Source organism: Chenopodium album, chromosome 13 (assembly GCF_948465745.1).
Source record: "Chenopodium album chromosome 13, dcCheAlbu1.1, whole genome shotgun sequence".
Classification (NCBI taxonomy): domain Eukaryota; kingdom Viridiplantae; phylum Streptophyta; class Magnoliopsida; order Caryophyllales; family Amaranthaceae; genus Chenopodium; species Chenopodium album.
In genome coordinates, this window is record NC_137846.1 from 12,520,145 (window position 1) to 12,540,899 (window position 20,755).

The window sequence follows — 20,755 nt, forward strand, 5'->3', positions numbered from 1 at the left end:
GGATATTGTCTGTTTAATTTAAATATCCTTCATTATCAAAAGCAACCATCTGGGCATCGTTCAGGCACAAAACTAGTTTCAATATAAAGTACTCCGTATGTAGTGTTTTTTAATAATATTTTTCTAGTTAATAAACAAATAATAGATACACAAACTTTTTAAAAAATCTGGTGTACAATAATTATTATACATCCATTATAAAGATAGGCTAAAGTGTTTAAAAGTTACCCCTAAAATGAATAAAAATTTCCCCAATATGCATAAAAGTAACCCAATACAAATAAAAATTATCTACGCTTTATTTAGTAAAGAATCACATTTTAAACGACTAAATCAATTATTAGTAATTGAATGTAATTAAATTACCATTATAAAACTTTTCTTCTTGTTTATTTATATAAAAATTGTATTTATGTTTAAAGTTACAAAAAAAAGGCAAAAAGTTACCCTAAAATTAGCTAAAAGTTGCCCTTATACTGTTCGATGTACACTAATATTAGTGTATACGCGTGTATACAAAAGTTTTCCTAATAGATAATATCGTTTCCTTTTTAAAAATAAAAAGTTTAAATCCAAAACAATCATACAACTAATATATAAAGCTAAACTTTTAGTCAGGTCACGAGACAGCGACACTTACACTTGACGCTTTAGCTTTTCGTCAAGTGTCACGCCACGTAAGCAACAATTAAATATTATTATGACACATATGATTTATTCGGATATATTTTTTATGAATAGAAAATTTGTATTTTTTTAATAGGATAAAACTAAATTAGATTTTTTAGGATAAAAATATTAGTTTAAAATTTTATTTTCAATAAAATTTAGATAAATTTATTAGATAAAATTGTTGATTTAAAGTTTTATTTCCGATAAAATACCCATCAATCATAGATACAAAAATTATAAGTTTAGCAGATCATGAGACGATGACACCACAACAATTAAATAATTTATCATATAAATTTATTTTAGTATTATAAGTTTTTTTTGGAGCAACATTCATTTATGATATATTCTAATTGATTGAAATAAAATACTTCACAATCTAATATGAGTTATTACTTTATGTAGAACTGTCAATCAGGTCGAGTCACGGGTCATTTCAGGTCGAGTCACTTCACGTCACGGGTCAAGAAATGTTTACATACACTAGCCAAAAGTTTTGGGTTCGGTTCAACCCAATAGGCTTAGAATAATTTTTTTGCTTACTTTATTTTTGGCTAATTTTTAGAAATTTCTAATATTTCAAGCTTATGTTGCTTTTTTTTTTTTAAAAGCAAACATTTTCACAAATATTATTATTAGTCAATACATGCCTATTACATAATTTAAATTGTTACAAAATCACAACAATTCCTAACTAGAGGTGATCAATGGGCGGGCCGGGCCGGGCCGAGGTAAAAAAAACTTGCCCATTTCTCGGGTCGGCCCAAGCTTCGGGCCGGAAAACGTGTGCCCAAACCCGCCCAAACTAGTCTGGCCATACGAGCTTTTCGGGCCAATTTTGGGTCGGGCCAAGAAAATCAATTAAAAATGCAAAAAATCCATTTCCCAAACCCGTCCAAACTTTTTTTAAAATCGGGCCTGGCGGGGCTCAACCCGATTTCGGGTTGGAAAATTCTGTCCAAAACCCGCCCAAAATCGGGCCGGGCTCAGTGTGATCAGCTCTATTCCTAACTAATTTTGTATCAATGATATATTTTAAAACTTGGTGCATAAATACAAATTTTATCTTAGAATTTAATAAATAACCCGGGCATCGCACGGAGCACCAAACTAGTTATAAGTATGACTATAATAGCCATTAAGTAGTCTTCCTTTTGTTCCTCTAAAACTATTCCTACTTAATTTCTACTTTATTTTTTTTGAAAAAAATAAAAATCCTAATTAGAATCGACTTGGGAAAGAAGTCATCGCAAATCCCCCATAAATTCCAAACCCCACAAACTCAAAAACCCTTTTCAACCAACATCATACAATCATACATCACCCTAAAACCACTCTAAAACCCTCCCAAAAATAAGTGATCAACAATGGACGACGATTTCTCCCAAAACTCAACCCCAAAATACAAAAAATACTCTCCATATCAAGACCTTGCTCCAAACTCCCCTTACCTTAAGCTCTACAATCTTCCTACCGCCCCCGAACACCTCTTCGAAGAACAAGCGTTACGAACTCATCGTAACGCCTTCGAAAACCTCACCTTCTACACTGGCACTTCCTACCTTACCGGTGCCATAGTCGGCTCCGTTAAGGGTTCTTTTGAGGGACTCTCCGCAGCTCAGTACGGAGAGTCCCTCAAAATTCGAACCAACCGTGTGCTCAACATGGGTGGTTTGAAGGGTAGAAGTTTTGGTAATACAACTGGAGTTTTGGTTTTGTTGTATGCTGGAATGGAATCTACTATTATTCATAATTTGGATGTTGATGATGCTCATGCTAGTGTGTTGGCGGGTGTGGGTACCGGAGCGGTTTATCGTGTCGTATCGGGTTTTCGGTCTGGCGTGATCGGTGGTGTTGTTGGTGGTATTGCTGTTGGTGCTTTTGTTTATGGTAAGCCATTGTTGAAAAGATTAGTGCCTAATCTGCCCATCTGAAATTTTGGATTAGACTTATTATTATTATTTTTTTTTTAATTTGATGACATTCCTAATATTTAGATATTTTTTTAACCAAAAAGATTATGTTATTTACTGGTCATTTATCAGATTTATATACTAGTTGAATTGATCAATTTGTTGTTTTACAATTTTCATGAGGAAGTTCGTCGTGCAAATTATATGATTGTAATCACAATTTTGACCTAGTTTTTCTGATTCGTCACATAACGTGTTGTTTGTTGTTTCCGTAACAATTCTGTGATTAAACAATGTAGAATGGAAATGCTTGTGTATGATCACAATTTTGGTGTGCATAAATCAACAAATTTCACAACTATACATATTCAAGTTGAAAAAAAAAAACACAATAGAAACCTGTACCAAATTGGCCAAGTCTAAGGATTGTTTGATTTTGTACAACTCTTTTCCGATCAAGTCGATCATAACCACTGCCCACATTCCATGAAAACACCACAGATGTGAGAGGCCTGCGTTATACAGTATTTATTACTCTGCATCATTCTGTGCATTCTAGTTAAGCATAAGATCAAATAAAATCTCTATTGAAATATTGAACATATTTCTCAAAAAAACGTAATGAATTGCTGTATATTTATGCAAAGAAACCTCAACACATGCTTTAAAATCAGGACATACTACAGATTTGATGATACAAGAAAAAAATTGCAAATATTGACGTGAATGGTAATTTTTTTTTTATTTTTTTCATCAGTTGTAACATTATATTGTATTATTGTTAGCATACATAGTTAAGCATAAGATCATAAACTACATAGAAATATGAACTTGATTCTATGCCTGAACATGTTATACAAATTACATAAAACTTCCCAGTAATATTGTCATTACATGGGGTAGGAGAACATGTATGATTCATTCCCATGGCATGTCTGGTATTCTGGTGTCTTCTTATGAATCCTTGGGATGTCCTATTGTCCTATACCACGCCCTATTACGTTAAACACCTGTAACCATCCTTTTGGAAAGTATTTAGTCTCGGGGCAATGAAGACTGAAGAAACATTCAAATCTCAGCTGACAGTCCAGCTCTCTGTAAAATCAACATATACATGCTACAATTACATTACAACAAATGTAATAATATAAGCATATTTAAAACAAGTATACTGCTATTGTTCAATGGTGCGTGGAATTTATCAATATCAACTATAGATTGTGCCTTGGAAAGTAATTCCAGACATTTTTATATTCATGTTAATAACATCAAAAAATCAGCATAGAACACGGTAGCAATCAAGAAAATATACCTGCCTCTGCGCATATTTCACCTCGTACAATTGCATCAGATATAATGTGTTGCTTCATGCAGCTACACATGGTCGTTCAATGTTTTATGAAATGCAACCTGTAGTCGAATGATTGTAGTCAAGTGAGCAATCTACTAATAGGGATTGACAAAATCTCTACTAAGAAATTCATTGACCTCCGTAAGCCAACACAGCCCAACAGAGTAGCAATAAATGAGCAAGTAATAAAGGAGAATCCTTCAGAATGACATCACAAAGATTGAACTACGTACAGATGTTGATGTTTTGAGGAGCTCCCTTATAGCCATTGTTGCGTAGCAAGATGATGGGAGGGTAAAACTGAGCTTGAGAGCTGTCTGTGTGGCCTGATTTGGACCATCTGACTCAGTGTTATCTGGAGTTCCATCTTTACATTTTTCTGGTGCATTACAGGAATTGCTTCCATTGGTTTTATCCACCTTTTGATACTTAATTTCAGGTTCAGTCTTGGCAAGAATGTCCAAATCTGTTTCTGCCAAAGGTGTACTAGCATCTGTATACTTGAGTACTTCCCTGAAAAATGACAATGTGAATTGTGAAATCTTCATACAGATATCATTTCTGCAACTAACTTAACAAAAGTATAGGATAAGAAAAAGAAAAAAAAAAATGAATAAAGGAGTACCACTCAACATCAATTGGTTTCTGGAAAACACGTCTATAAGCTCCTGTCATACTTGTTATTGAGAATTCTCTGAAAAGGAGAATAAGGTCATTAGATGCATGCCATATTGAATGTGTGGCACAAGTAGGAGGATTTATTTTATGATAGCTGAATAACATACTTGACATTGTGTACACTCTCCGTCAAGCTGATATTATCCTGACAAACACCCAAAAATGACATTAATAAGAAGGGGGGAAAGGGCAGGATTATGTCCAATGACTGTCAAAAACTCAAAGCTACAGAAAGCCAAAGTAAACACATAAAAGCCAGCATGAAAGGACATCTGCCTGGTTTAGTTACCAAATGACCAAAGCTTTCAAAAACTGATCCAGCCAGAAAGTGAGAACCACCAAGAAGATCCCCCCCCCCCCCCCCCCCCCCTCTCCTCTTTCTCTCCACAAGCAAATTACGAGTCCTATTGACTTTCTTCACTCACTCATTTCCAGAAACTGGATCATAGATTACACTTGCCTTTTGCTGTTCAACAGTCACAAGCACAAATGAATAAAGATGCCAATTTGTTGCTTCATAGCAGGGATGGTAGTCAGGTTGGTAATGAGAACCCTGGAAGGCTATTGAAAGGTTATCTTAGTACTTACAAGGTCAGTTTGATTACAAGTGGTTACAAAGTCTTTCCTCATAAAGTTTTGAAAGATATTGAGTTATCCTTTGTTTCTTTTTTCTAAGGGGATAAATAGCACTTTACCCAAGATAAATACATTAAAAAAATAAATAAATAAATAAATAAATAAATTATTACTAGCCAAGATGGAAGAATTTTCCAGTGTCAGGACAAAAGCAGAAACAGGTCACTGTTTCAAGACTTTTAAACTTCAAAACCCCCAGAATTTTAGTTGGGATATTTCTACTTGAGCAGCATATGACACTGTTAATCACACTAACAAAAGCGAGCTGAAGACAGGAAAAAAATTAACCTACCCAACCCAAATTATGGCAAGTAGATCGAAATTACATAGTCTCATCAAATGTGTTAAAAAAAAAAACATATAGTCATTAAAATATTAACTTCCTCTTGCATTATAACCCACTCTGGACAAGGCTTGCCATTTTATGAGTGACCAGCTCCTTTTTATTGTTTGAATAAGTGTATATTTACATCGAAATAATTGGGAAATCTCGCCAGACATAACCCTGGTAAACAGGCATCACTCCCTCAGTCTCAGACAAGACCTTTCAGTTTAACATTGACGAAGTGCCAAGATAACAGAACAAATTAATGTATATTAGCAAGGTCTCATCTGATACAAGTGGCAACTTTGACATGCTTTTGTCTTTTTTTTTTTTTTGAAAGTAATATTAATTTAGTAATAAAAAAGTCAAATCAAAACTAGCAAATATGAAATTAATTGATCTTTCTCATTTTAAACTAAGCCTTAGTCCCAAAATGATTTGGGGTTGGCTAACATGAATCGTTATAAGGAACCATCCGATATAGAAAAAGGGGACATAACAAGATAATCAGTTGAAAGAGCTTGAAAAAGGTGTGTAAAGTAAGAAAAAGAAAGAGCATTGAAGTAAAAATTAAGAGAGTTTTAAACGAGAACCGAGATAAAATTCAAGAAAGTTTTAAAGGAGTGGTAAAACGTGCGAGTATAAAACATAAAAGTTTGAGAAAACTTTAGCAAAGGATATCAATACAGTTCATAAAATCCGATATTGAATATAATAATAAAAGTAAATACTACGATAGAATATAAACAAAGGTATGTATAATCATGACATGTTGACATGGATTTTCTCCCTCTACACCGCCCTATCCAATACCATATTTTCCTCAATCCCCAAAGCACTCATATCACTCTCAATCACCATATAAATTTCATTTATAACAATCATATCCATGTTAACACCATGCTACAGATATTCAATTGAGTAGAAGTACCTTCTTAGCCAGGTCATGATAGACATCAGCAACAGCATTTGCTGGATACATTACCCTTGAACTGTCACAATATTTGTGTTAACAGGGAACATATCATAATCTAGCACCATACCAATGCAATCAACCAGCACCAATAGTATAACTCACCCGGGCAGTGGAAGGACAACATCATCGATTGTATACTTTTGTTTGAGCAAATCTTCCTCATCTACAGCCTGATCAGCAGTATTATTAGCATCAAGTGCCAAAGCAATAAACTAGCATTGTCATGGTGAAGTGCAAATAAGCAATGTACAAATGCTAGAATGTATCTAAGCAACAAAGGATCTGTACAAACAAGGACTTAAGTTTCAAGACTTCAGTAATGTTGTCTGTAAGCCAGAATAAGAAACAGAGCATATACATCATAAACTTTTATTGCTTATACATCTGGAATTTTTCATTAAGCTATTAGCCTTCATTATCAATCTCTGATTTCTTTTCTCTAAATATCTTCCCATTTACTCACTTGAACACTGTAATCTACATTAGACTTCCATCCATGTATTAATTTCCTCCCTAATTGGACCGAATAAAATCAAATCACTTTAAATATATGATACAACCTGTGAACTTGAATTAGATAGGTTAGGATTAAAATTTTAACAAATTTTACACTATCACAAAAAACCAACAATATTGTTTTGATTATCCTAGCAAAAGCATCAGTTTGTCCTTCACACAGATAAAAGCATCACTATAGTGTAAGATGCCAATAACAATATAGCCGGATACACAAGAATAATGAATAGGAAAATTTTGTAAGCATCTTACTTTGACTGAAAAAATCTTTTCATCAGGGACATCAACTTCAATATCCTCCAGGTTGCTAATATTGTCTACCTCATCAATAATATCCTCCTCACTTCCGTTAGGGGCAGTAATAATCTCACCGGAATCTTCTTTGCAATAAACAAGATCTCCAACAACAACACTGTCAGATCCTGCCAGATAATTAAGCAGAAAAGTAGTGTAATGAACAGAAGATCAGGAAAATAATTAGGAAATAACAACAAAAATTTTCCAAAGATTACATATGAAGGTTTCAAATTACATACCATACTTCTGTAATCTAACACTTGCTGCATGATTCCATAAGTAGCTTTGGTAGCTGTGTACATACCTGAACAGAGAATAAATAGAGCATGTCACAACCTTAGTCCACTACAGAGTATTAGGCATAAATGCAAGCTTAATGACTTCTCTCTTGCTACTACCCAAGGAGATTTAAGCAGTTAGGTGACCATCATCTCTATACTGCTCAAAATTTCTAAAGTATTCAGGTATTCATAACTTCCAGCATATGTAAACCTCATAAACTAAAGAACATCTTCATACCATGAAAATAGTCAGGAGAAAATCGTGCAATTGCACTCCGGTCCCCCCCCCCCCCCCCCCCCCAACAAAACCCAAAGAGGAAGGATTTAGAAAATGAAATAAGAAAAGCAGTAAGTTCTAGCTTCGAAGTTTGATGGCACTACTAACAGAAAACAGAAGTACCATAGCTCAGGAAACAAAGTTACAACTAGAAGCATCGGTATAGCAGCTATAGCAAACCAACACGAGATACCATAAAACAATATTTGGTAAATCATCATCTATACAGAAAACAGCTAAGATACATATAATTTTATGGTTATATTCCAGAGCCAGGTCTAGTGAAAGATGCTTTGGACAGAATGAAAAGTCCCAGCTGGGTTAAAGTAATCAATGGCACAAAAAAAATAAAAACACAGATCAAGTACTTTATAAGGATATTCCAGAGAACCAGACTAACAGCCAAAGGCAATCCTATCAGCAGCAAATATCACAACCGACAATATCTATCTTCCCTCTCCCTTTTTCAAACCTGGAAGGCTGGAACTGTGTTATTAGAATGTGGTACACCCGTAGAGTAGGTTCACAAATTAAATTAGCGAATAGAGTTCTCACACCATGTCCCATGTTCCACAATAGTGCATTTCAACTATCCAGTCTTACTAGTTACTAATCACACAATCAAAGTTATGCAATGTCATTTTTCAATGTAGGTTCGTATTCAGATCTCTTTGTCATTATAGAGTAACGCTGCATACATCCACCCTACTTAAACCTTCCCTAGGCAGGCATATCTTTAAGGGAATTGGCATATTGTTGATGTACCAGTTACTAATCTGCTAGCTGCTTAATGTTCAAAACACTGCAAAAGTACAAGTTTACTAATAAGGTGTATCCTTTATTATTCTCCAAAATGTCCATCCCATAGTTATATTATATGTTGGCAAATATAGAAATATTTAACAAGCCTGCACATATAAAATTAGCTGCTTCAATTCCTCTCAGGAATACAGATCTCACAGTGAACAAGTAAAAGTTGGACAGCCAGCACAACCACTTACATCATTCTCATTGTTCTAGGAATAGCCTTTAGTGCCTGCTGGTAATTCCCAGGGGACTTCTTTAGACACAACAGCTGTAAAGTTAGGAAGTGGGAATCAAATGAACAGTAATAAAATTTCAAATAGTAGGCTGCAACAACAGAAAGCACCAATGAAAGAGAAATGAGTAGTGGTCCATCATCCAATATATATGGGATCAGCAGAGCTAATTATAGTAGGCAAAAACATATATGAACTGGAAACAAGCCTGAACAGTGAAAATTGTAGCCTTATAACCAACTGGTAAGCAAGATTATTTTTCACCTGACCCAAAAATAACCTGAAAATTAAGATCCTGTTCGATATTTAGATTCTGGTTTTAAGATTTTGAGTAGTCATCTAATGCAGGTTGGTGTAAAAAGCATAAAATTAGCAAGATTTATATTAATTGTATCAATGGTGAAAATGGAAATAACTTTTTCTAATTTCCAAAATCTTGTTAAAAAAAATTGAAAGCTCAATAAGGCAGAAGCAAAAGATTTCGCACATTTTACCCAAAATCAAACTAAAGCTGATCTGAAACCTGTCTAACCAACCTTTTTGACAGGGTTACAATCAAGCAAAAATGGGATAAAAAATCGACAGAAAAGGGCATAATCACAAGAGCATTCTTAGTTGTGTCTAAACTGATAATTCCATGATCATTACAACAAACCATACAGACAACAGGTTATACAAAAGAGGGTACAGTAGGAATGCTGCTTCAAGGTTAAGTCAAACTCACAAGGGAGAAAGAAACAAACGTTTAGCACTAATGAGCAGAAATTGCCTCATCAGGAAAAAAAACTTCCAGTACAAAATCAAGGGTTATTATTAGCAGTTGTAAAGATTGTCCATATACTTGGCACCAGAGCAAAACATATTATTAGCAAAAAGGCAAAAACTATAGTTTACTAGCAAGATATTATAATCACACTGCATCTTAAACCCTAGCCTCCATTTGAGAATTATGTAGGAGCTTCCATCAAATACAATGCCCAGATTCGTTATTCTAGTGGGATAAATCTTTAGACATGTTAGCTTACAGGTTATTTTTAATAGCTCTTTCCTCATTCTGCGAGGAAATCTTTTTCCCATCATTAAAATGACTTAGATGAGTTTGTCTCCTCTCTTTTAAGAGCATTATATTACTTTTTAGCTTACAAGTTTATAAATCTGATTTCTATAAGGGAAGATTAATATTGGTTGAAGATCTTGAACATCAGGTATCACCGTATCAGAGATGTTAAGTAATTAAATTTTTTTATTATTGAAACATAACCATATTAAAGGAATAATTTTAAAGAGAACATACTACTGAAACTAGTAGATCGGATGAAATATTTCAAATTGATATATTTAATCATCATTTACCAAGGGATACTAATTTTTAGATGTTGTATGGCAGTTTATTAATGATAATGTTCCTATCCTCCTCAATAAATAAATATAATATAAAATCATATTGTTTTTAAACACATAATAATACTTAATTATCCATAACGCCCAGCTTATTCTGTATTTCTGTTATTAAAAAGACTTGAACGGCTGTAATGCGAAAGTGTAACCTCCTCAAGAAAAAAGCATTAGTAGCCTAGTAGGCATGGACTTACAATAGACCTCTCAGCAACCATATGATGTGGCAATCGCCTCAGTGCTCCATCAACATTGTTGCTTTCCTTGTATTGTTCCCGAATCTTTCTCACAGCTTCCCTTTGTAAAATCTCAGTCAAGGAAGACTCAGGTTATTTCACTATGTACTGTAAATGAAAAAAGTTCACAAGATGGGTCCAGTCAAATATAAAAAAATTAATTCAAGGATATCTCCCTCCCTAGGATCAAGAATCATATCAATTGCAGCTTTCCACTCTCCACGAAGTAAAGCGGCTCCAATAAGATGAGTCGGTATTGAGCCACTTCCAAACCTCTGTATTAATTCATGCCAACATTGCTCCATTTAGTTTTCATATCAAATAGTGTAAAAAATTTCATTGGGGGGCAAATGTGAGATGAGGAATTTTTAAAATAACGGTGTCAAAGGCTTCAGCTCAGTGGCCTGACTTTCGTGAGAAATAATGTAGAAACTCAGAAAAGCAGCAGAAATACCTGTAGACCAAAATAGTTAATGAATCCATGCTTTCCCAAGGCATCAGCAGATGCTTTGATAGTGTCTTCAGAATCAGCAGTAACACCTCTGAGAAGATAAGAAAGCTCTTACACCTCATACTAGATGATAACGGACAGGAATCCATACTTCAGCAATGACATCTTACCTCAACGTTATTGTAAATCTATTGCCAAAAAGCTGCCCAAGCTGAAGCCCTTCTTTAACATAGCTAGAAAGTCAAAAAGAAGTATCATCACAACATATAAGCAGATTCAAGAAGGCATCATAAGTTCACAACCCCATATTTTCACCATACCAGAAGTCACCAAGTTTTATACCAATCAACTTCGCATTGAGAGAAGCCAATTTACTAGCCCGCTGCTTGAACATAGTTACCTATGAAAATAGATGAAAGTAAATACATTGCATTACCAAATGTGTATTGTTTCAACTTAATTAACAGAAGGTCCAACACAGTGATCAGCAATAAGACATTTTCCCAACAGCTAACTTCTAGATATGCAACAAACGTAGGCAGATGTTTTCAAATAAGGAGTAAATCAGGCAAAAGAACAAACACAAGGACCAAAATACACACATGAGCCCAAGCTTAGTGAGCAGAACATATATAGGTGTAGCATGCCGTTGGATACCACATGAAGTTATGGACTATAAAATTGGACCCAATAACTACATATTAAAAAGGAAAGGAGATGCTTTGACAATATGACTCCTGAAAAGAAAGGTTACAAGAAGGGTCAAGGAGAGAGAATAGTATTTTTTTTTTTTTTTTTTTTAAATGCAGACACAAACAAGAATTCTCCCCTCAACAGGATTTCACTTAAAACTGCTACTTCAAAAGTATGAACAACATCAAAATATTATAAAAAAATAAATAATAAAGGAAGAATCATGAACTACAAAATTTCTCTCTTTATATTTTCACAAATTCACAGTTTCACTCATGTTGTTTCTTAACATAAAGCAGATGAACAAGTTCATGAAAAAAAAAAGACTTCAGTTGTTAGAAGAAACCAGAAAGGCCTAAAAGCAATTGGAAATCTGGAAGTCAACTGCTACAAAATGTGAAGAATGAAGCAATAAAAGATCAAGAAAACTAGGTACATTTATGCTTCAATGAAAACCAGTACATTTATGCTTCAATGAAAACCTCTAGGCCTTGGGATTTAAAGGTCACATGAACAGCAGTTTTACATATCACCACAAGCTATTTTACAAGATTACAATTTATAACTTCCAGCAAATAAACAAATGAAAAATTAAATGACAAAAAAAGAAGATAAAATGAGTAACGACATCAAGCTCGGCTGTAAAGAGAAATATACCTGTTGAGTGGACACAGAACGTTTATCCTTGGTACCTGAAAATCCAAATGATTTAGGCTGCAAAACAGAAAGCTAACAAACTTTTAGTAAAGAATCGATAGTCAATAATGTCTGAAATATAAAGAAATGCAGTTTAAAATTAGGAAAATTTGTCACAACAGCCTTTTCTACAAGCAATTTTGCCAATAACAACATTTCAAAAAAAAAAATGTAATTTGCAACCTTAAAATCAAATCATTTTAATTTAATACTTTTTGGCCATTTCTTGTATTTTGTTATAATCAATAAATCATGAACCCAAAAAATGCCAAAAGGTATCGAGTTTAAATAACTATGTATTGCAATTGCCAAAGTTGCCTAGTGAGAAATGTCATGTCAATTTCTCACTATGTTGCATGCCATTTCATTGTCAATGAAGCCAATGGAACCCAATCAAATTTCTGCAACATATACACAGAGAAAAATGGGAATGGTAACCTGGACACCAAGCATCTTGCCAATCAACCTCAAGACCTCTTGAGTATCCTTGTTCTCCTTGTAAAGATGAAACCTACATGAACAGATCAATAATGCATTTCAGAAATACGCTGGAGAAATAAGTCAAAATCAGGTAGAAACATGAAATAACTTGAAACATGTCTATCAAAAAGATATTGATGTTATGTCTTTATTCAAATCGAGACACATATGAGAGTTAGGCGAGAACAATACTGGCATAAAATTAGCACACCTTTCTTGCAAATTACAGCCAATTAGTCATATACTCCCCATCTTAGTCCTCTCTTTGATTAGCATCATGCAATATGCATCTAATTCATCTATACTTAGTATTTAAAAACACAAACCACCTTCCCCATCATGCCACATGTAAACTTTAATTTTCACCAATGCCACATGTCACCTCACATTTTCATTAATTAATCCCCTTTCTCAATAAAAATAAAAAAAAAATAAAAAAATAAAAAAAAGCACTAGCTTTTATTCAATACATGTATGAATGTTATTTGATTCACTCTCCCCAAATTTAATATTTTCTACAATTACATTCAATTTCCACCCCTTCTTCTCCATTATAAACTATTCATCTTTCATTTAATATATATTATAAAATAAAATTTTATATTGTACACCTAAACATCCCGTGCATTGCACGGGTCAAAAGGCTAGTTATGCTTCCATTACAGATACAAATATACAATAATTTTAACCTTTATTCAGGACAGGAAGCATCAATTCAATGGAAGAAGCAGACAGATAATCTTACCTGAGGAACTTGCCAAGATGCTCTGGCCAGTCATGAGAACCTCTTTTATCAAATGGCCTCTCATTCCTATCTTTCCGCTTGCGGAAATTTCTTCCATTATTTTGATTTCCTGACGAATTAGGTCTCACTCGAATGCATTTCGATGAATCTTTAGGACCATCTATTGTGTCTGTGACAAGAAATTTCAGTTTTTCCTTGAAGAAGTTGTGCACCGCCTGTATCATCTCAAACATACACAACATAAACTTTTGCCCAGATAAGATTAAGTGAGAACTTCATAATAAGCAGGGAGAATTGACTGGCTGACTACCCAAAGTATCACGAGTTCACAACCATTATGAGCTGAAAGCAAATTATATAAATTCAAATCAAATTTAGATGATAAATGCACACCATTAAGGCCATAATACTATAATTACTCTAATGGTTTGTTTGGGAACCAGAATTTCATTTGAAATTCTGGGTTTGTCCCAATCAACTTGTTGGGGAACATTTAGAATTTGGGATTGGATTTGACACAAATCCAACCCTTTAAAAACTCTATCCATTTTAATGAATTTGAAATCCAATAATAAAATTTGTCATTTCAAATTCTTGGATAGCTCATAAGTTTATTGCTGCTGTTTTGTTTCTCCCCCTCTCTTCCATTCTCTTCTCAGCCACCATTAATGGAAGCTCGAATTTCTTGAACAATTAATTGTTATGCTTGATTGTCTCGTAATTTCCACGGCTATGCTTGATTGTTTTTTTTTTTTTTCTTATTTTTTTTTTTTTTATGTATATCTCATTCCTCTGCCAATATTCTTCTTTTGAATGATAATATTTTTTTTTTTCTATCCTCCATTAAAGCTTGAAGCTAATTGCTCAAACTCTATCAAGTAAAATAGCACATCCTTTAATTCCCTTGAAACAATATCTAGATTACCGATGTTGGCTCCAACGAACACGGTGAAGATGATGAAGCAAAGCAATTTGAGGAGAGAGAAATCAAATTGGGGTAAAAAAAAATCAAGAATCAAGGGATTTAAGAAAACAATACATTATGATTTCATATTTAGCCTAACTTATGGAGTACAGAAAATTTTTGAATGTTTTTAATTCTTGAATTATAATTGCAGATTTTTCCCAAACACTTTGGTGAAATTGAAATGTTAGAACATAAATTCCAGAATCTCCCAAACATGGTGTTTGGAATTGAGTTTCCAGATTCATTTCAAATGAAATCAAGGTTTCCAAACACTACCTAAATGTATTTTAGCAAGTAAACGTAACTGAAGTCACAACTCGCAAGTTATTTGATACAAAGCCATAGAGCACACATATGATTGTTTACTAAATCAAATTACAAGCTAAAATTCATATCATCAAAGCTAAAAGTAATCTGAATTACGAATCAAGACATTACCGTACGGTGTACTTTATCCGAACTCGGAGAAAGAACTAAAGGTGAAATATCATGATCAACACCAGCACTAATCTTCTCAATCAATTCTTTCAGCCGATCGGCATCCGCATCACCTACTAATAACCTAAATGACTCAATTTCTTCAGTGTAACTTTTATCTGATTTTTCAGCTACAATCTCGTCCTTGTTTTCGGCCAACTAACAATATCAAATGAAACTCAAATTTCACAATCACAAACTAATTCAAAAATTGAAGAACAACTCAATTTAAACTAATACTAATTACGTAAATACCTCAGGAGAAACATGCAGTGAAGTTAAATGCACAACGTTTCCATCCAAATCAACCTCATTCACAATGAAATCCGAATACCTAAAAAATTCAACCAAATTAAAGCAAAATCAACACATTTTGAAGCAGAAAAGGTCATTAAGCAATGATTTTTTGACGATGATACCTTTGTTTGAGTATGCCGCGAAAACCAGGGAGGTGAGAGATGTAGCAGAGGATTCCGACGTCAGGTTCATCGACACTCTTCAATGGAGGTTTGGTAATGGAGGTTTGAGAATCGGCGGGAACATTATCGACGGCGGTGGAAGCCATTGTCGCCGTCGTAGTTGGCGCAGTCGACGGTGGAAGAAATGAGTAGGGTTTAAGAAGTTTACTGCACAGAAATGTAAGTGTTCGGTTTCGCAGCATCAAAATTTCTCATAACAAGTAAACGGTGCGTTTTACACTTTTACTCTCCCTTCGTCCCTTATTTCCTTATTGATAGTTTTTTATGGGCAATTTATGGGAATTAATAAACATAAATAAATAAAAATAGTAAAAGTATATTGAAAAATTAAATTTACATTGGATATGCAAAAAAGTAGAAAGAAAAAGTAATAAAAATACGTGGAAAAGCAAAATTTACATGGGAAATTTAAATTTTCACAAATATTGTTGCAAATTAGAGGGAATTTTGGCAAAAAGTTGATATTAATTATACATGAAAAAAGCAATTGGGACTATCATTTTGGGTCTAAAAATTAACCATAAGAGATTATCAATAAGGGACGGAGGAAGGAGGATTCATTATTTATCTACTTTTATTAATCACTACTAAGGGTCTAAATGACTAGCCCTCTAAGAAGAGTAATTGAAGCTTTCACTAATAGCTGTCATTAATGCCCAACTATGTTATATGGTATTTTATTGTAATTATTTACAAAAATGACTTTTAGTTCATGATCACAGTGTTAAGCCCTAAATATAGATCTCTGCAATGTAACAATACATGTTGTAACCTTATCTGGCTTAACTACACCTAAGCCTAAGAGTCATTAAACAGAATTACTATCTCTCATCATGCATCATTCATATACTATAAAACTTCTACTTAAACCGAGCAAAATAATCAAGTAATAACTTATTCTAAGGACCTTGGCAAAAATGTATACCCCTCAAGTCATCTTACCTATGGCTGAGCAAAACTACCGGAAAAACTGAAAACTCAATCCGTAACCGTTTCGAAAATTAGGGTACTCGATCCGATAACCATAATGGTTCGGATACCCATTTCGATAATTTGTTATTGGGTATGGTTATTGGGTATCATTTTAAAATTAACGGTTATCTGATCTGATCCGATAAGCATTTTTTTTCCTACTTAAATCTATTTTTTTTTTTAAATCTAAACACTTACTTTACTTCATAATCACTTTATAATATCAATGATTAATAATATTATTAATAATTTGGTCAAAATCATGTGGTATTATTGTTAATAGTGTTAAATGATATCATAATAACTACATTATTAAGTTTAATTATCATTATTGGATATCTTATTGGGTTTCGATAACCGAGCTGAAAATCCGGGTACCCGAATTGTACTTATCAGTTCGGTTTATGAATATCACTTTTAGTAATTTTTGTTATTAGGATTCGAACCATTAGTACTAACGATACAGGTATCCGTCCCATGCTCACCTCTAATCTTATCTACCAACCTCCAGTTTCATAAAATCACAAACTCCACGTGACAAATTTGATCCATTTATAAAACCAAAATTTATTTTCTCCAAATTTCGTTTTTTTAACGAAGTGAAACAATCAACCCAAAATTTATTACAATTGCACAATATAACCCATATAATTTAATTATTTTACTATACCCTCGTAGACTAACCCAAAAACTTGCATTTGTATCATCGTCCTTGATGAACTTTACTTATGTGTATAACATCTATCAATGAAAATAGGTATGAAATTCCAACAAATCCATCAATTTCTATCACCAAACAAAATGAAAGGATATCATAAATTAATGTTATATATCTCAAAATTCAGAAAAATTCACGTACTGAAAAGTAAGAACAAACACTAATAGTTAGACTCGGTTGCTTGTTTAGTTCAATAGCTTCATTTATAATCTAGCTTGTAGTATATAATCAGTAATTAGTAAAAAAAAAAAAAAAAAAAAAAAGTCATGGATTAAAGTTTCACTTACAGACATAGGCCATACTCCATAGCAAATAAGACAATCATCAGCATCTAAATTAACTTTCAATGGTACTAAACTAATAGAACCCATGCCAATTTGCTACAAAGAAAATGACTTACAGATAACTGGGTAAAAGGAAGAGTTCCAGAAACAGGGACAAACATAACTGACGATTAAAAAAATGGATTTGTTACTATATCCGGCTATTTTATAGCCAAAATGGACATGAGAGTCCTAGAGTATGGGAAATTTGGGTGGCTAGAAATGGGTATGTTTTCAGGGGCAAGTTGAGGAAATCATGTCACAAATAGATTTGAGCTTACAAGAGCTGGATACATTCAGACAAAGGGATTCGGACTCCTTGCAGTTCCTTCATCCGCCAGAAATGGAGCCTAATCACCCTAGCCCACCAGGTTTTAAAAGCGCAAGCATAGGTAAATATGATTATGGAAATACGTTGTTTTCAATACAAAGAGAATGGGTACGGGATGGGTCTTGGAGAAGAATTGGATGATGACTACTATTTGTGGCTGCAATTTTGGGGTAGCAAGTTCACCTCTGCAAGCTGAAACCACAGCATGTTCGGATGCCATTAATTGGTATTAAGTCCATCGTGATGATCAAGACGGATTCTTCGGGCCTAGTGGATCTTCTGCAGCAGGATGATATTGGTGATAAGAGTGTGGCGTGGACTATCAACGAGATGAAAAACAACTCAAAATCTCTGGTGTGTGGTTCGAAAAGAATCAAGATCAAAGATTCATAATCTGTTAATTTACCTGTATTCTTCTTTTAATTCGCTTTCTTATTATTATTAAACTTGTTTTATCCGGTGTAAAAAAAACATAGTTACATGTGTGATAATTCTACAATGTCATTCTTTAAAAATGACACCATAAAATACAAACATGGCGAAATCTGATTGCTCTATATTTACTATTTTTATTTGTATTTTGAATTATTTTTAATGTCCATAATGAATTAAAATTGTATTTATATCATGTATTCTTTTTAATACATGAATTTTTTTTAGAGATACATAATTATAAATTATGAAAATTTATTTTTATACTGTTAATTAATTACTTATAATAAAAAATCACAATTATTTAAAAAAAAAAAAAAAATCATAAACTTAAAACTGTTCCTATACCCCTTGCACCAAAAACATACGAAATAACTAGCCAGCGAACAACCAGATTGATGGATCACGGATTTGCTACCGGAGAAGAAAAAGACTGCCTGAAAAACCGCTTGAAAAATGAACAATAAAGTCGCCTGAAACCTTCGTGAAATTGACCAAAATCGATCCTAAAACCATCGCCAAACTATCCAAGAACTGCCATGCCGAAATGCCTATGCTATCGCATGAAAACAGCCGCCTAAACCCTTGTAAATTTGCTTGAAAACCGCTAGAAACAAACCCCAAAACTGCACCAAAAATTGAATAAACCTCTAGGAAAGACGCCGATAAACGCACCAAAATTGCTCCAAACAGGCACCCAAAATTAGAACTAAAGAAGTAGATTTGAAAACCCAAAAAAAACCATATCTTTGGATGACTTGTTGGTCGGAATTTCGATTTGAGTTCCGACTGAGTACAAGATTTTGGGAACGATGATGATGAACAATCAATAACGATGATGAATATTTGATTTTCTAAATTAAATTTTGATTATATAATTTAATTTTCTGGATGATTTTAAAAATAAAAAATAGATTTTCAAATACTATAATTATGTAATCTTAACAAAAAAAAAAAAAAAAAAACATGTATTTCCAATTATACATGTATATATATATATATATATATATATATATATATATATATATATATATATATATATATATAGTACATTTTAACTTTTAAAAATAAAGGAAAAATTGATCAACCGTAACATGCCACGTCAGCATGTTATGGTGTCCTTTTTTGAAGAATGACACAGTAGACTAATCGGTTACATGTGTCCCCATCCTATATGGCACAATTCTAGTACGGAGTAGAAGTTAATGATACGACATATGTGCATGTGGCCTTTTGATAGAAGTTAAAGTTGCCATGTGGCGCATTTACAATGTGTAGAACACCTTTTAATATATTGTATAGATGTATAGATTTCTACTTCCTCGAAAAGTTATACTGTATTACATGACACATGTGAGAACAAATGAAAATGAGGAACATAGAACATTAATTTGGTTGCAAGTCCCAAGCCCCAACCCTCATTAAAGTTGAGTGACATTGGTAAACCGAAATGAAAGCCTAATTAACAAAGGAAAGTTTAAAACTTCTACCAGTAATTGTCATAATGTGCAGCCATTTACTAAGTGACATGTCTATTTTATATAGTATTTTACCCCCTCTCTTGCTCATAATTAGTAGTGTTTTTGGCTTTTTAGAGCCACTTTTATTACTAATTGGTATTTTCTAGTGTTTTCGTAGTTTTAGTTGAGTTTTGTAGGGAATTGCATCTTTGGAGCTTTTTTCCCGGGATTATTACGGTACAACTACGAGCATTTGAAGGCATGACCGATTGCATTTGGACACCGAGTATTCAACCCAAAGTGGAGATTCGAATTGGGCCAAGAATGAAGCCCAATCTAAGTCCAGCATATAGCCGGGCCCGATCGGGCAAGCTTTAGCCCGATCGGGCGGATGCCCAGAACGAGTGGGCGAAGAAAAAGGCGGGCCCGATCGGGCGCGTGTTTCTGAGGAGAAATTTAAGCGTCGTTTAAGTTGTTTTAACTTAGGATTTTCGAGCTTAGTTTATATACGCTTTTGTTAAGCGAGTTTAGTATTCTTTTTCCCTTCCCTTACTCTCTCTCTCTCTAACTTTTCTCTCTCTCCTCTTAAACTCTAGTATTATTTTCTCTCTCTACAACTCTTTGTTTAATTTCATCTCTTGTTTCCTTCAACTTTGGTAACGATTTCTTCTCCTTTAATCTCAGTTATTTATTCTCTCTCTTTCATCATGATTTGTTTAATTGCTTTGTTTAGTTTATATTTAATTATGTGTGAGTAGTTTTCTTTCTAGGGTTATGGGGATCCATAAATAATATGAAGGGGTAATTTATTATTGTTAATTGTCAATGCTTGATTAATTTCCTATTGATTGATTTAATGCTATGCGGTTAGATTTGGCCAGATTTAATTCGTATGAGTTTAGCAATATTGATTCGAGATTCGAGAGATGAGAATTGAT

At 33.6% G+C, this 20,755-nt stretch overlaps 1 protein-coding gene and 1 pseudogene across 1 annotated transcript; one reads left to right on the forward strand and one right to left on the reverse strand.

Moving 5' to 3' along the window:
• Positions 1-2,039: 2,039 nt before the first annotated feature.
• On the forward strand, positions 2,040-2,606 carry LOC145575233 (mitochondrial import inner membrane translocase subunit TIM23-3 pseudogene; annotated as a pseudogene).
• A 707-nt stretch (positions 2,607-3,313) lies between these two features.
• LOC145576332 (multisubstrate pseudouridine synthase 7-like) lies at positions 3,314-15,763 on the reverse strand. The gene is made up of 21 exons (XM_081634102.1): positions 15,522-15,763; positions 15,358-15,436; positions 15,064-15,261; positions 13,659-13,873; positions 12,872-12,944; positions 12,395-12,451; positions 11,365-11,444; positions 11,215-11,277; positions 11,048-11,135; positions 10,765-10,868; positions 10,555-10,657; positions 8,924-8,997; positions 7,604-7,668; positions 7,320-7,489; positions 6,654-6,721; positions 6,507-6,567; positions 4,722-4,759; positions 4,562-4,630; positions 4,170-4,449; positions 3,898-3,995; positions 3,314-3,680 (listed from the first exon to the last, which is right to left on the reverse strand). The coding sequence occupies exons 1-20, from the start codon at positions 15,761-15,763 to the stop codon at positions 3,960-3,962; spliced, it is 2,163 nt and encodes a 720-aa protein (XP_081490228.1). The 3' UTR covers positions 3,314-3,680; positions 3,898-3,959.
• Positions 15,764-20,755: the final 4,992 nt, after the last annotated feature.

Coding starts and splice junctions, on each gene's coding strand:
- LOC145576332 (XM_081634102.1), bottom strand. CDS start 15,763: ATGCTGCGAAACCGAACACTTACATTTCTGTGCAGTAAACTTCTTAAA. Junction 11,136..11,214: donor AGATTTACAATAACGTTGAG/GTAAGATGTCAT, acceptor TTATCTTCTCAG/AGGTGTTACTGCTGATTCTG. Junction 3,996..4,169: donor TCCTCAAAACATCAACATCT/GTACGTAGTTCA, acceptor ATTCGACTACAG/GTTGCATTTCATAAAACATT.